Here is a 15,752-nt window from a genome sequence, read left to right as displayed (position 1 = left end):
CCTCCCTGCCCGCCCGGATCCAGCCGGGCGCCCCGTGCCGCGGTCGCGTTGCTCGGCGGAGCTGGTGCGGGCGCTCGCCGTCTCTGCGCGCGTTTGGAATATGGTTGGGGAAATGGAAACCAAGGAGAAGCCGAAGCCGAGCCCCGATTACCTGATGCAGCTCATGAACGACAAGAAGCTGATGAGCAGCCTCCCCAACTTCTGTGGGATCTTCAACCACCTCGAGAGGCTGCTGGACGAAGGTAAAAGCACTTCCCTGCCCCCCTCCCGCCGCCGCTGGGCCTCCGCGCCGCCGCTCTGCCCCCGCGCCCCTGCCCCGGCAGCGCCGGGGTGGCCGTGGGGAGTTTGGGGCCTGTTTCCCTCTCTCGCTCCCTTCCCTCCGCCTGGTGCCCGTCGCTCGCTCTCGGCCCTCGCCCTCGCAACAAAGGGGAAGTGCAGGATCTCCCCGCCCTGGTTCCTGCCTTGTGGTGTGGGGGCACTCGGCGAGGGAGTGGAGGAGGGRGCCCGGAGCGTGCAGGTCCCTGCTCTTCTTTATTTTTGTTTCGTTTTGTTTGTTTTTCCCCTTCGGCGCTGCCCCCTAAAACCAGGGAAAGAGTAACTAGCACATGGAGGGGAGGGAGCGAGGAGAGGAGCTCAGGAATGTGCTTAGGGGGAAGGTAGGGGAGGAGGGGAAGGCGCTGTTGGCCGCGCTGCGTGGCTCCCCGCTCCCGGCGAAAAGTGCCTGGGGGCGAGAGGGGGCTGCGCGGCGCGGCGCGGCGCCTTACCGCCCCGCGCGGGAGCACGGGGGCTGGGAGGGTGTTTGCTTTCGAGATTTGGCTGTTCTGGAAGCTGCTTGAACTTGAATGGCTACGGCCGAGGGGGCTGAGCTCTTTCTTCAGCTCCAGCACCACCCCACCCCGAAGTGGCCACAAACTAATTACAATCTTCCTATATTGCGAGAGAAGCGAGCGAATTCTTCCCTCCTCAGCTGTTCTTACCTTTTAAAGAAACCAACTCGAAAAAACTCCTGCGTGACTGTAGTGGGGAAAAAAAAAAAATTACGAAATTGCCACCTCCGCTGCTGCCAAACGTCCGCTACTGCCACTAGCCCCGGCGCCGTCCCCAGCCCCGCACCCAATTCCTGCTTCGAAGGGATGAGAGGCCTCTCGTACGGGTTGGCGACCCCCCACCCGAGCTTTTCTTTTTTTTAATAGCTGCCTTTAAGGGTGCGTCTTTACGAATATATGGCTACGTTTTGAAATATATTGAAAGCTGGGAAATTCATGCGTCCCTTTGCCTTTCCCTACCATAACACGCTACTATGTTGGAAATAAAGCGACCCATTTCTTCTTAGCGTATCGGATTAGCTTTGTTTGGTTCACAGATTGGTGTGATCTCTCTCTCCCTCTCTCTCTCAAAAAAAAAAAAAAAAAAAAAAAAAAAAAAAACCTTTCCTACTATCTAAACCTAGGCTTTCTGGAGAGTTAGACAGTTTAACTGTATTTGGTAGCTTTAGAAAATTTGTGAAAACAGAAGTTATTTATGCAGCTTCAACTTCTTGAGAATCTTAGCATGAAATATTTAATTTCAAGGTTTTGAGTTAGGATTTTTGCTTGTAGCTGTATTCCTCCTAGTTAAAATAACTTTGGGAAGTTGTTGACCTCAGAAGATGAAAGAGCTGGTTATATTTGGTAGAACAACTCCCCGCCCTCTCTGAAGACTGTAGAAATGAGATAGTGACTGGAGTACAACAAAAAACAGCATATCAGGAAAACTCTACTTTCAGAAATAAATGATAGGGGAATACAAAAGACAATGGAGAATGATAAAAGGTGGACTTTGAGAAACTATTGGGAGATTCTATTTTTATTTTCGATAATTTTGATAAATTTACGGTGAATTTATAGTTTTACTTCTCACATCCATGTTTGTTCCACTACTTAGAACGTATGTTCTCGTCACCATAGAAAACAACCTATTCAGAATTATTAGCAAGGTTTATAATAAACGTCAAGAATAAATTTGGCCAAGAAGACCTTTTAGCACAAATGAGCTTTTCATGTGTTTTAGGTTTTCTTAAAGTCTTGAATCTCTTCAAGTTTATGTATTTAGCCAGGGAAGGCCCAAAACTTACTTTGTCAGTGAAGAAAAGGAAGAAAAACGTCCCTCCTGAGGAAAGGACACTAGGGAAAAAAAAAAAAAAAAAAGTAGTGTTTGAGATCCTTGCATCTTTTGATGTTTAAATTCTAGAAGCTTTGGAAATCTCTATTTTGTGTAGTATTGGAACCTCAAAATGGGGGAGGTGGAGACTCTTGCTGAAAAAGTTCTCTTAAGAGTTAGTTATCTTGAAGCTATTCTTCACCCCTTCTTAAAAAAGTCTGTCTGTATTTCTAAGTAGCCTCAGAAAGAATTCTGCTATCCCTTTAAGCATTTTTGCTTTTCCTGTTTATGTTGGCAATTGGGTGGAAGTATTGTGGAGGCAGAAAACTTTTTGGAATGTTGAAAAAAATGTTTCATGCAAATTTGGTAAATTGCTTCAAGACTTCAAAATTTGAACACTAAGGGGCGCCAGTTATTTTTTTGTGAGACCATGAGACTGACTTCGAACTCCATTACTWACTTGAATAGTGAAATTAACAAATCTAGTAGAAGGTAGTGAAGAGTGACAAAATATTTGTGGATTTGTTCAGGTATCTATGATTACATGCGCTTACATATATTGTGTGTTTATGTGCAGCATTAGGTGAATAGCTACACTGATGTGTAACTGAGAAGTTAAAAACAACTGTTGACACAAATCACAACAGTGTGAGAGAATGTTCTTTAAAATATCTCTTCTGGTTATTAAAGGGGTATTACGTTAAATATTTTTAACTATTATACTACGTTGACATTCTTTGGTAGTGTTTTATAGGTTGCTAGGAATATCCTCAAGATTTAGAACATTTACTTGAACTACCTTTCCTATTTTCAGCAGTTGTTTTATAGTGCGTTTGAGAATACAAAATATTAGGAGCAGCAAGATATGTGTATATTTATGTATGTAGAAAGTTACAATGTTCCCCCTGATTTGATTCACCGCTTCGAATACATAGTACTGTGTTTTGAGTAGGGATTTTTTAGTTACTATTAAACAGCTTTCCTGAAGATTGATTATGTTTGAGAAGAGTAATATTTCTAGACAACTATCAGCCTTTGTCGTCTTTTTTTTTCCTACTGGTCTATCTGAAGAAATAGTCAGATTTCAAACAAACAAAACGTGAGATTGATTTACTTTCTTTTTTTTTCTTAATGCACATCAGTACTTAAAACACAAGCCTATTAGATTTTTGGTTTTACTTCTTGTAATTGTGTGCAACAAGAAATAAGATATATATCTGTCAATTAGATGAACTATATGTGTAATCTGTTTAGGTTTTAGAATGTGTATCTCATTATTTGGCCTGTTACTCTCCTGTCTGTATTAACCAAAACCTATTCTCCCTTCTGAACATTTTCCTAATGTTTGATCTTTGAAAATCATAGTGCTTAATTCAGTAGATGCTGTCTGCCTTATGGCATTTGGTTTTGAAGATCAACTTGAATACAGGAGGTATATGGAGGAAACTTTTTTTTTTTGAGAACTGCTTTATAATAAAATATAAAATTTACAGTTTTGTTTAGGTTATAGATACCTTTGCGTATATGTGCTTTTAACTTCTCATGTGTAAATAAGGCTTTTGTGGATTAACAAGGATGTTTAAAGTGCACATCATAATAACTAGGAAGCTGGATTGTTTTTATCAGAGTAGTGCAAACCTGTGGGAAGAGAGGGCTCTTCCTGAATGTGGAATAGGCTGTATTTCCTGTAATTGTTTGCACCATCAAATGTGACCTGAATTTTTTGTGCTTCAGCTTCTCAGATACTGACTTTCATGATTCTAACCTAGGTTGTTTTTTGACAACTTGTGTATTTTGCTGGTCCCCATTGTGCAAAATGAATAAATTTTACCTTTTATTCTTGCACTCTTTTCCTTTCTTTTTTTATGAAATCAGACATTTCAAACTTTAATTGCATTCCAGCCTTTTAAATTAACACATCATTTCGCCTGATTTTATTCTTTTTGTAGGTTGTGAACAAATATTTATAAGTTATTCAAGGAGATCTGAATAGTGTTTTCTTCTGGAAAAAAATAGCAAACAGCAGCTCATCCTCAAGCAAGGAACACTTAAAAAAAAAAATTAGGCTGTAAAGAATACAGAAATCTAATCAACAAGTTCAGCAATACACTGGCTTGAGATTGCTCACTATGTGGTATATTACCAATAAGCATCAAAAATATTTCTTGTCATGCTTTTAAATGTTTATTTTGGAAGTGTTTTGTCTTTTTAAATCTATGGCTAACCAAAACGTTGTGCTTGGTTGGAATGTATGCAGATGGAATCTGTGGTCCAGTCCTTTTCTTTATTAGAAGGTATTTACATAAACTTTATCAGGAATTCATTCTTCCTGTGTATACGAATTACCTCAGACTTCAGCCTTTTGTGTCAATGAAAGCTTGTGTTGAAAGCAACGTACAAATTTTTGTATGTGTTTTGTATGCATACCTTGTGTATGCATAACTTTAGATGTAAATTAAACCATGAATCTGGCTTTTTAAAATAAGTCCAATTTCATATCAAATGGGTTGCCTCTTTTTGAGTAGCAGTTATAATAAAGGTAACTGTTAAAACATCTAGCAAGGGGTTAAGGAGCATTGAACTTGCTGAGCCCAGTGCCCAAAACTGCAGTTTGCATGATAAGTCTCATTGCAGACAGTTCAGCTAAAGTCATAAGTAAGGACTGAAGAACTATGATCCAGTGTTGTAAATAACTTCTCCCTGAGAAGTAATCCAGCTACTTTTGTATGTGACCTTATCGTTTGTGATTATGTAAAGTTAGCCTGTATTTAGCTAGAGTTTTGCTGACTTGTCACTTTTGGTGAAGGGGCGTTGGGCACACTAGCATATATGTCTTTTTTTCCTTTTTTCCAGTTATATCAGCTGATCCAGTAAAAATATATATGTGTATATATATATATATATATATATAATATTATTTTGTTACAAATATTATTTTGTTAGTGCAAAGTTAAGAGGAGACAAACACTGTTAAAATAAAAGCCCTGTGATCTCTTTTTGTGTAGAGACACTCAGAATAATTTTTAAAATTTGAATAATGATGTTAAAATTGTACAATAAAAAACAGGCAGCAAAAGCATTTTTTGGGGTACTGTTTATAGATAGTGTTCTTTTGAATTTCATTCTTTGATCATCTTTAAGCTTCAGAATAGTATTCTGAGGCATTTCCTGAATCACAATAGCGTAGGCACAGCAGAGTCTCTTGCACTTCTGTTTTCAAAAACTTTGTAAAGTCATTGTAAGTGTTTTTTTTAATTCACAGCCTCTATTATAACAAAACCAAAATCTGCATTGCATGTCTTAGGAAAAAAGACCTTCGTTCTTTCTATTTGAGAAAAAAGTTCAGAACTTTCTTTTCATTTTTTATTCTTTTTGAGCAACAGTTTGTGTTTTTTAAGGAGTTATTTTTGGGGCAGTATCTATTGTAGCACTTACAGGATTGCAGTCATCTGGCATATAACTTTAGAAGATGGATGTTTTGCCTGAAAAGAATTTGAAGTTAATAAAGCAATTATTGTAAGCTCGTATTTTGAAAACAGTTTGCTCAGTATTGCTTACCAGAAATTGACTATTAAAATCTCTGTAATCAGAGCTATGTATTAAAAAAAAAAAAGGTAAGTGAAAGCTTACTATATTAACTTCTGCATAAGAGCTCCTGACTCACTTATTTTTAAAACAGGAGAAACCTGTTCGAATTCTTTTTGTCCCTTTTTTAGTATTGCATGTTCATTCAGGGTTGGAATTCTGAGTTGCATTTTGTTCATCTGAAATTGTACATGTGTGTTTTCTAGTGACTAGTGTAATAAGTCTCTTGCCATAATTAGAAAGAAATGACCAAGCACAGATCAGATTAAGGAGTTGTAGGTGGTGTTTTCATTGCTTATAAAGGAAAAAAATTAAGGTGTTGGTTAATATTAAAGTGTAAAAAAGAGCTTGAGAAACACTGAGAAGATTTTGAGAGCTCTCTTAGAGTGTCCCCATTATGAAAATGGGACATAGATGTGTGGATGTGTGAATAGGTACAGGAGCAAGTCAGAAATGGAAAAAAGTTTCTGTTGTTTGGTGAACACTGTGTGCAAGAAGAAGAGGCTGGATATGAAATGATTCCTTTGTAGTTCGCTGACTTTGACCAACTTATCTGTACGCATTCTTAAGTTAACTTTCTGAATGTATGAAACAATGATAAATCAGATATGGGATACTTACTTAAAATGTTTTAAATAACAGAATTAAATTAAAAAAAGAAACATTATGAATTGTCTTGAATTACTTTCTGTAATCTTAAAATACTCTCCTTGTTGGAGAATGCATTACTATACAAAAATCCTATTAATTAGATGCATCATTACATGCTGATCTAGTATATACTCCATGGCTGACAGGAGAGACCTGCGTTAAGCTAATTACCAGGCCATCCTGACAGCTGAGGCTGACTGAAGTACAGCAGGAGTCTGCTGTGGAAACTGATGGGTTATGTGCTTCTACTTATATGGAATGTCAAGGGGGGGAGAAGGAGGAGATGTCTTGCCAAGAACGCTGTGAAGTAATGAAATGCCCTCGCTCCCTGACCCTTATCTTTATTGAGACATAATTCACAACTTCTCATTCAAGCAGTGTGAATTTTTCTGTATTGATTTTGATCAAAATGCATATTATGAAAACTTTCTGTTGATTTTGACATTTTATTGAAGTTTTAATTACCCAGTGCTAAAAAAGCTAGTAGAAACAGTATAACTGCCTATACTTTTAATATTAAGATGCTTAATGCGGTTGGTTAGGTCATCGCAAGTATCACATCAGATATGTCTGCAGTTTTGTAGCAGGAGGGTTTAGTTCTGCTGAGCACTTTGAAACTATTCTTTTAAGCTTGAAACAGATGATAGGTGTAATTTTTATAATCCACATTTGATCCCTTTGCTGTGGTGTGACAAAGAGTCGGATGGCTGAAAGTTAAGTAATGTTCTATTCCTGCTCTCGATTTGAGAAGATATCCAGTGTTACCTTATCTAGAACAGATGCATAAATTCGAGATTGGGAATTTTTTGTTTTGTTTTTTGGAAACATTTAATGGAAGWGGAGTTTGCTCTTTTAATAGTGAAGCCTACATTCTGAGACAACATATGCTTCAATGGGCAAAGCAACATGACAACCTTAAATAAAAATAATATTCAACTTCATTAGCAGAGCTGCGATATTATTGTTGCTTCCATCAGAAGCTTGTCCAGTGCTCATTGCTTGGGTATCTAACAACAAAGTAGTACAAGTTAAAGCATTTTGACTTCTCTTTAGGTGGTTACATTTCTGAAACCTACGTTTTTTGGATCTAGAACTGAGAGTTTCATGGGTCTTTTTAGATACTCTGCAGTGCTTTAACAGCTGTTAGTGTTCAGAATTTTAGTAGTAACAAGCTAACTTTTGTTGTTGTTGTTGTTGTGCAGGATTAAAAGTACTAAGTAAGTACCACTTGTTTCAGGATTGATTTTATGTATACATGTACACACACACACACACACAGAGGTGTGCATGCACACGCATGCACACTTTGGCACGTCAGAATGAGAGAGATTACTTCTAGTTCACTGGGAGAAATCGTTCTGCTCAAAGAAAATGATGATAGGTACCTATTAATGGGTTTTGTCTGTTGCATTTTCAGTGGTTCATAGATGACTGAATAGCACATTGGAAGTCATTTTTTTCATGCATTTTAAAAATATTTTTGACTGTTTTGCTGCCTCATCTGAATACATATATATTTTTTCAATATTGTAATAGGTTAGGGTAGATTTTTCTGTGTTTCCGGCATAATACTATACGGTAGGAATAATCTGATACATTGTAACTTCAGTGTAACGTTACAGGAAGTGTATCAGGTTAGTGTCCTAAGGATACCAGTTTTTAAAGGGAATAATCCGTGAAGCAATTTATATAATGAGTGACAGACGTTATGAGCTTAGTAGTAGTGGGACAGTTAACGCTTTTTTGGCATATAACTGTATAAATGTTAACACTTTAAATCTTGATTTGGAAAGGGAGGGAGCATGACAAGTATTTAAAATCTGGTTGCTTCTTGGGGAACTTATGCTGAGGTGGTTCTGAGTTATAGCAGCAGATGTTTGGATATGTTACAAGAGCAGAAGCAGTAGAAGATAATACAGTATTTTACCCTTATCTAGTGGGCCTGTTTCTAGCTTATGTGCTCAGCTAACATTCTGGACAGGTCAGTGTTTTTCTGATTTTGTTTTTATATGTTGCTGGGTTACTTTTCAACCAGATCAGTTTTGGATCAAGCTCTCCGTATGTGATCTCTGAATAGTTGTGCTGGCACAATGGTGAAGATAAATAGTAAGGTCTGGGGAGGGAAGTACCTTTGTTTAAACATTTACTTCAGTCTGAAACTTCTAATTGATGTAAACTGTGCATCTGGTCCATTCAGAATTTTAAGGAACTAACTGTTTTCAGACTAGCTGACACTTGGTGGAAGACAGACTTAGCTGAATTTTTCAAATCTTTCAGCTATTAAAATCATGAGACTTATTTTTAATTGTTTAATTCAGATTAAAGATGGATTTTGCAGCTCTCTGTAACCTAGAATCATAGAATCAGTAAGGTTGGAAGGGACCTCTGGAGATCATCTAGTCCAACCTGCCTGCTCAGCAAGGTCACCCCTGTTAGACAGGGTTGAAGCCCTGTACTTAGTGGAAATGTTTCTTATCCTCATCACTGTGTATTTTCTTCATTAATGTCTAGGAGCCAAAATATGCCTGAAATCTAAAGTAGTAAGCAACAGATCTCCAGCACAGGTGTTAAAAATATWCTTAATATTTTTATTCCAATACTTAAATGGCAACTCAACTAAAACAATTAACTGGTGTTGCATGATGCTTTTATTTATCAGATTTCAAAATGGCAGGAAATCTGTTAATAGTTTCAAAATTGCAGCTTACTCTAAAAACCTGTAAATAGTTAAATCAAAAGGTAATGCACAATTCTCAATTTTTAGATGCAGAACAAACCAAATCTGTTTCTGTTCACTGTGGAACACTTGTAGTTTATTTGTCAGGAAGCGGAAGGAGGAGAACAAGGAAAAATTGTGGGGSCCTATGCTGTTTGTTTCTGAATCCTGTTGCTCTTCTGTATGTACTGCTTTTAGTTAATTTCTCTCTGTTGGTTTGTGAATGAGCATGAACAGTACCCATAAACCACAGAAAGTAATGTGGTAGTTCTTTCAACAAGTTGCCCATGCCTCCACAAAATCTCCCAAACTATCTTTGCCTAAATACTACATGTATACATTGCTAAGGGTATTCACTGTAGTTTATGTGTAAAAGTTTTAAAGTTAAAACGCTGTAATAGGCCCAGCTGTCCTGTCTAAAGTGTGAGATTTTTGCTCTGAAAATTGTCTGCACAGTGAGAAAATGATACATGTTAAATGACAGTAAAAACAAGTTGTTGACGTGTTTTTTATTTCATCACTTAAATACTGTATCATATAAAGATGCATGTAATCAGAAGCAGAGGGTCGTATCAGTCAGTATAATGGTATTACTGTTTCTTTAAGTTACTTTAAGCTTTTTTGGAAATCTGGTACTGTCTCTGGATCAACATGAAGCTAAGAAGACTTCTCATATGGATTCATTTGTTCCACTTTTCACGTAATTCTGCCTTTATTTTTTTTTGTTCAACCCTGTTATTACCAGTTAAGCAAAGTCTGGGTACAGATGATGTAATAGAGATTAGGAATGAATTTTAACCCAGATTGTCAGGAAGATTGATTGTATGTATATTAACGTATTAGGACCAAGAGTGATATTTTAATGTTTTCTTTTTCTTTCAGGTATATAATTAACAACTATTATGATAACAACTTCTAGAGAGAAGTATGGATAGTTGTTATAATAGTGTGTTCATAGAGATTTGTAGATTCTCCTTTTTTTGAAATTTGTTGCAGTATTGTTCATTCTCTGTGGATAATTCTTTTTCTGTGACTAGCCAAATGTAACCCTTTTGAGAAAGCCAGAGAAGGTTAACAAACTTAATCTAAAAATAAAATCCACCTTGGTTGGAAGGAACTGAAAAATGTGTGACTGGCTTTCTTGAAATAAGCCTATTAAGTTTACAGAATTTAAAGAACTTTCTTTTAGAGACTACCACACTTAAAAAAAAATGTTTTGAGGAACAARAGGAGAAAATCTTTGCTGTGTCAGCTTAATATAGGGTTAAGTGAGGTTAAATTCTATGTATATTGCAGTACTTCCAAATCCTGGTAATTCAGGTGTAGTTCCCAGGCAACTAAAGAGTAGTGCCTAAGCCCTGTAGGTAACAGGGTACGTAAACCTAGTGCCCATTGATTTAGTAACTGTATTTTATTCATAATTATTCATGAGAAAAATTGTTGGTTCCAAATGGGAGGTTTAATGTACACTGAGGGTGCTTGGTAGCACAGAGTTTTAACACTGCTAAGTATCTTCGGAAAGGTACTCTTGCGTCAGCCTCAGATTAACATAGGATGAATAACAGAGCAATTTATCAACTGGGCAGCTCTGAAGAATGTCAGCAAGAAAGCTGACGATGATGAATTGAAGAGAAATGGATGCTGCGGTAGATAGCCACTACAGCTAAAGCTGAGGTTTTGAGAAATGGCAGCTGATATTTAGGTGCATGCAGGATAATTAAGTGAGGAGGAACTGCACTCCTGTGCTTAGCTGACTAGAAAAGAAACATGTCCCTCTACACTTCAAGAAGTTTAGCAAATAAAACAAATTAACAGATGGACTATTGGATTGTACCTTATGGAGAAAGGTTTACATCAGTCTTCAGGACTGACAAGTGAGAGCTATATTTTGAAGACAGACTCCTGAACTTCCCTTGTTTGCAGTCTTAGCAAACTTACTTGGCAGTAGAAATTTGAATAAGTTAGCTTTGAAGCAGAATGAGTTTGTTCTGAACTTAGTGTTGGTTCAAGTTTTGTATTTGGCTCTCTTAGATTTTACAGCTTTTTTTTTCTTTCTTTTTTTTGGTGAAAGGATAAAGAAAATCACCGTGAATTTCAAGAGGTTGAACCAGAAATATATACGTTTTTCTTCTTTCAGTGTAATAGGATAGTAATAGGATAGCTATGTATTGTTGCTGGGTTTTTTTCCCATTGTTTTTCCCTGTCTTTCTAATCCCATTTAATTTGGTTTTTATTTAGAAGTTTTTTTTTTGTTTGCCACTCTTTGTTTTATCAAGTTGTTGAACACGATGCATAGAGAGCCGTTTCAAATAATCACATTAAAGTTAGTGCTTTACTCTGTGTGTTTGTGTGCGCACGCACGCGTATGCRCTGCTTGCATAATGAGTTTTTTTATTTTTGTTTTGCTCTTTGGACTATTGAGATACTGCAGGTACTCTGTTCTGTATGTTCAGGCTTTTCTTTCTTCAGCAGAGCTGAGTAATGAAATAAGCAGTGAAGACAAGTATTTCAGTACATGCATTAAACATGACTAGTATAGTGTAATAGTATACTAAAAAACTACACAGATTAAACTGTATTTTTAGTCATAGTAATTAACGGTTAGGTCTGTTACTCCAATTGCTTTCATATTTTAAATGTTCAAAAAAGCTTTTCTTTTACTGGTAAAATTGAATGCGATTGTGTTTAAAAATTTGTCTTTTTTTCTTGTTTTCTTCCAGATTAAGCAGCTTGGCTGCTGAAATTTTTGAGCGCCTGTTAATATCTCAGATGTGCTCCAGAATAATCAGAAGGATAGTGCATTATGAACAGTTCTCTTTCCTCAAACTTCTACTGCGTGCTCTTAGTGTTAGGTTTCATGTACAAAGGAAAGATACTWATATAGTGATAGTATTTAAAGAGTTTTTCTTCTTCTGATCTAGTTATGGATTAGTAGTACTCATAGTGCGTAATATATAGTTGATAGCTTGATGTTGCTCTAAACTGTTCCTTGCTTGGAAGGTGAAGGAATGAATATAGTCTGTAATGAAACCTGGATAATTTCCAGTCTATTAAGCTAACTGACAAAATGTAATGCACAAATATGAAAGCAAATACTATGCACCTATGAATATTAGTATCAGGCAAAAATTAGGACAAAGGATATAATGTTTTTAAAGGTGTTTATTTATACTACACAGTCTTTACAAAAAATGTATTACACATTTTTGAAACTGCTAAGAAACTATATGAAGGAAGCGGAAAAGTCAGAATACTTTTTCTTGCAGTGCTTGGTATTTTGAACTGACGTGTGTTCTTCCTCAGAAAATGATTCCAATTTAAAAAACTTAAACAGTTCAAAGTTAACCTTCAAATATTGAGACTGCCTTCCTAAATCTTGGTAGCAAGCATAAAATGGCGTTGAAGTATAAAAGGTGTCGGTAACTGTAGTACGAGATGACAAGCCACTTCTGGTTCTTTACTATTTAAATACTTGAATTTCATGGAAAGTGTGTGTGTGTGTGTGTGTGTGTGTGTGCGTGCTTGTGGGGGGACCCGATCTTACTTTTAAATATTTGCTGTCCCATAGTATTTTTTTTAAACTTGTGTTCTTTATGCATAAACCATCAATATGTAATGTTACTTAGCAGCATTTTCATGTTAAGTGGTTTAAAATGTTGTAGATTGCACATTAATGACTTCGTTAACTATATTATGTTGATTTAATGAGCTGTTTGCAGTTTACTTCTAGTGTGCTAGAAGTTCTTACCTTAGGAGTAGAATGAGACCAGTCAATTTCCAGATAGTTTCTCTAGGATTCTTCAGCAGTAGCTTAGCATAGCGTAGCAGTTTATTGTGCACTTCTGGGTAATCTGTTTGGCAGAACCTTTTCTAAGAAGAGAGGTAGAGGTACTTTTATTAATGCTTGTACAATCTAATCAGCATTTCTTTGGCAGGTACTGAATTTTTACTTTACACCTTTTTTTTCCTCCCTTTTATCACACTGAGCTACTCTTGTCTATCCTTTTCTTAACCTTTTCTGAGATTGAAATACACTGACTTTGTAATTCTTTGCATATTCTAGCATCATCAGTGAAACTCTGCAATCCCTTGCACAAAAGGCAGTGTCAAAGTTTTTTTTTTCTTCCCTGAACTTTGCTTTTAAAGTTTATGCTTTGATATTGCATGAAATAAAATAATGTTTGTTACAAAACCTCTGAGAACAAATTCTCTCTGAATGCAGCAAGCATCTGTCCTGTCCCCTCAAGTTAATGGATTTAAGCAGAAAGCAGTATGAGTTACCAGAATGGTGTTTTTCCATCTGTAGTTTGCAGATCTACTACATGTAAAGAGTTGCTGAAGAAACAAAGAAAAAGGCGATCTGTTGTCAGAAGGTTTAAATTGGCTGTACTGAGCCTTTGCCTCTTTTTGGAAACTWCTGTTAGTCTGTAAATGGAAAAGGTCTAAGACCACTGATTTAAAGTCATTTTCATCATAGTAATTGTCCTTGTCCATGGGCTGAAGTAAAATGTTGAAACAAGAAACTCCAAGGAGACAATGAAAACTCATTGCCTTCACAGTTCTGTTAAGTGAAACTTGTTTTGACTATTTGCACTTATTCTTCTTTTGTACTTGTACTTGCTGCTCTTGCACATTTACTGAACTAAGCAATATTTTTCTCCTAGCAGATATTTTTTTATATATATATGTATATGAAAATCTAATTATATTTATAAAAAGTGTAGTGAAATAGAATCCAGTCTCCAAGAACTTTTTTTTTCTTCTGGTGTCAGTATCCAGGTAGAAGGCATAAGGGATGTAACCTGCTAAATTCTGTGTAGTTTGCTAGTATTATGCAATAACTTCAGTAGACTATATTTAATATTTAAGAGCATCTATGGCTTTCTATTTAATTTCTATTAAAATAATACAAAAATATGAAAATGATATTATTCAGGAACGAGGGTAGTAAAACAAATTCCATATGTTCAGATACTTTCAGATGTAAATATTTCAGAAGTAACTTTTTTATTCTAGACTTTTTTTCCCTCAGTTATGAACAGTTTTGTGAGTATTTGTTAATACTTAGTGATCCACATGCAGATCCTGCCTAKGCAATTAATCCATTTTTTAAAGCTATTCTGAATATAAAGTCTTAATTTGGAAGGTGCTTCCTGATAGATCTAAGAGCTAGTTGAAACTACTGTTACTCCTTAAATTAAAATGGCTATTGTTTTTAGACACTTATACAATTGTATGTTAAAGAATTGTGTGATTTACAGTTAGCATTTAACTTAAATGTTGGATCTGTAACTTGTGCGTTAGTTTGCCCTTTTGCCACTTGTTTTTTTTGTTGTTGTTGTTGTTCCTGAAAGGTTGTTCTTAAGCTAATTGAAATTTGTCAACCAAAGAGAAATTTGATTATGTTNAAAGATAGTTTTGTGTTAATATTGTCTGTCTGTGTCTGCCCCTGTTAAGGGAGAGGTTAGAGTGTTTTGAGTTATTGTCATGGACAGGATTTAATATGATTTAAAATCATATTTATCTTGGTGTAATTACAAGCTATATRTAAGATTGCTTTAGTTGTAAAGCTAATGGAGGGGAAAATCTGCTTAAGACTTTGCATATCTGGCAGTTTTTAATATAGTTTGAGTCGCTGTTCTTAATGTGTTATTGGTGTGCTTCACTTCAGCTGAAAAGATATATTATTGAGGGAAGAGTATTTCATTTGATTATAGGCTTAAATCTGTAATTCTGATATTTCCAAATATTTTTAATTAAAGCAAGGTTTCTATTAGTTTTTAGCCATTAATATGTTAAACATTTTGAATGTGACTGTTAACAAAATGGAATTCATACATTGAAAAAACAAATCATGATTTCCCAAAATACAATATTGAAGTATACTCATGTCTGAGCATGGTGGATATCGTTCTAGAAGCTTGCATGTGGATTTATTTATTTTTTATTTATTTTTTTTTTTTTTTTTTGCTAAAGGATGATGTCTGTCTTCTCTCTCATGGTGTGGTACAGAGCACTTTCCTTTGAAATAAACTGCGTTTTAGTTAATTTTACAGATTTTGACAAGACTAATTTTCCTCTCATCATAATTTATGTTAGAAAAGCTCTGATATCAGCTCTTACTGTAATGGCAAGAGGTAAACACTGACGCTGCATTATCTTATCTAGTTGATAATTTCATCTAATAGTCCCGGAACTTGATGTGCCAATTTTAAATGCACTGGGCTGTGAAATAATTGGAACTTCAGCTTGCAAATACCAAGCTATTGTTTCCAATGAAGTTGAGTTGAAATCAGCTTTCTATGCTGCATTGCAGTAGAAACCAATTAATTGCACTGTGACAAGATGCCATTATTTTTTTCGGACAAGAAAAAATTTCTAATGATATTTTGCAATATGAACAAATACTTGGCACTTTTGGTTGAAATTTAACTTTAAATTAATTTTATAGTCATATAGACTCTGATTTCTGGTTGTTTATCCTTGATTTTGAAGTCCATGTTTATGAAAAGGCTTTTAAAATTATTTTTCTGATTTACACTGCCGCTAATGCCATTCTGTGCCTTTTTATTAGTCATTGAAGTCTAGAGGGGTCACATGAGATAAAATGAAAATGCTATCTAATGTGGCATAAAACACTTCAATTGCGTAAGGTTTAAAT

At 35.9% G+C, this 15,752-nt stretch overlaps 1 protein-coding gene across 7 annotated transcripts in view; it reads left to right on the top strand.

Moving 5' to 3' along the window:
* Positions 1-6: 6 nt before the first annotated feature.
* Positions 7-15,752, top strand: part of QKI (QKI, KH domain containing RNA binding) — a 163,596-nt gene continuing 147,850 nt past the window's right edge. For all 7 annotated transcript variants that reach the window (XM_085300777.1, XM_085300775.1, XM_085300774.1 and 4 more), the window contains exon 1: positions 7-242. In XM_085300777.1, coding sequence (XP_085156903.1) covers positions 101-242 — 142 coding nt within the window. In that variant the 5' untranslated portion in view covers positions 7-100. The remainder of the gene's footprint in view (positions 243-15,752) is intronic.

This window comes from Rhea americana, unplaced genomic scaffold (genome assembly GCF_003343005.1).
Source record: "Rhea americana isolate MKP2758 unplaced genomic scaffold, rheAme1 scaffold_169, whole genome shotgun sequence".
NCBI classification, from domain to species: Eukaryota; Metazoa; Chordata; class Aves; order Rheiformes; family Rheidae; genus Rhea; species Rhea americana.
The sequence above is the reverse complement of the archived record's forward strand: the minus strand, read 5'-3'. Positions and strand labels throughout refer to the sequence as shown.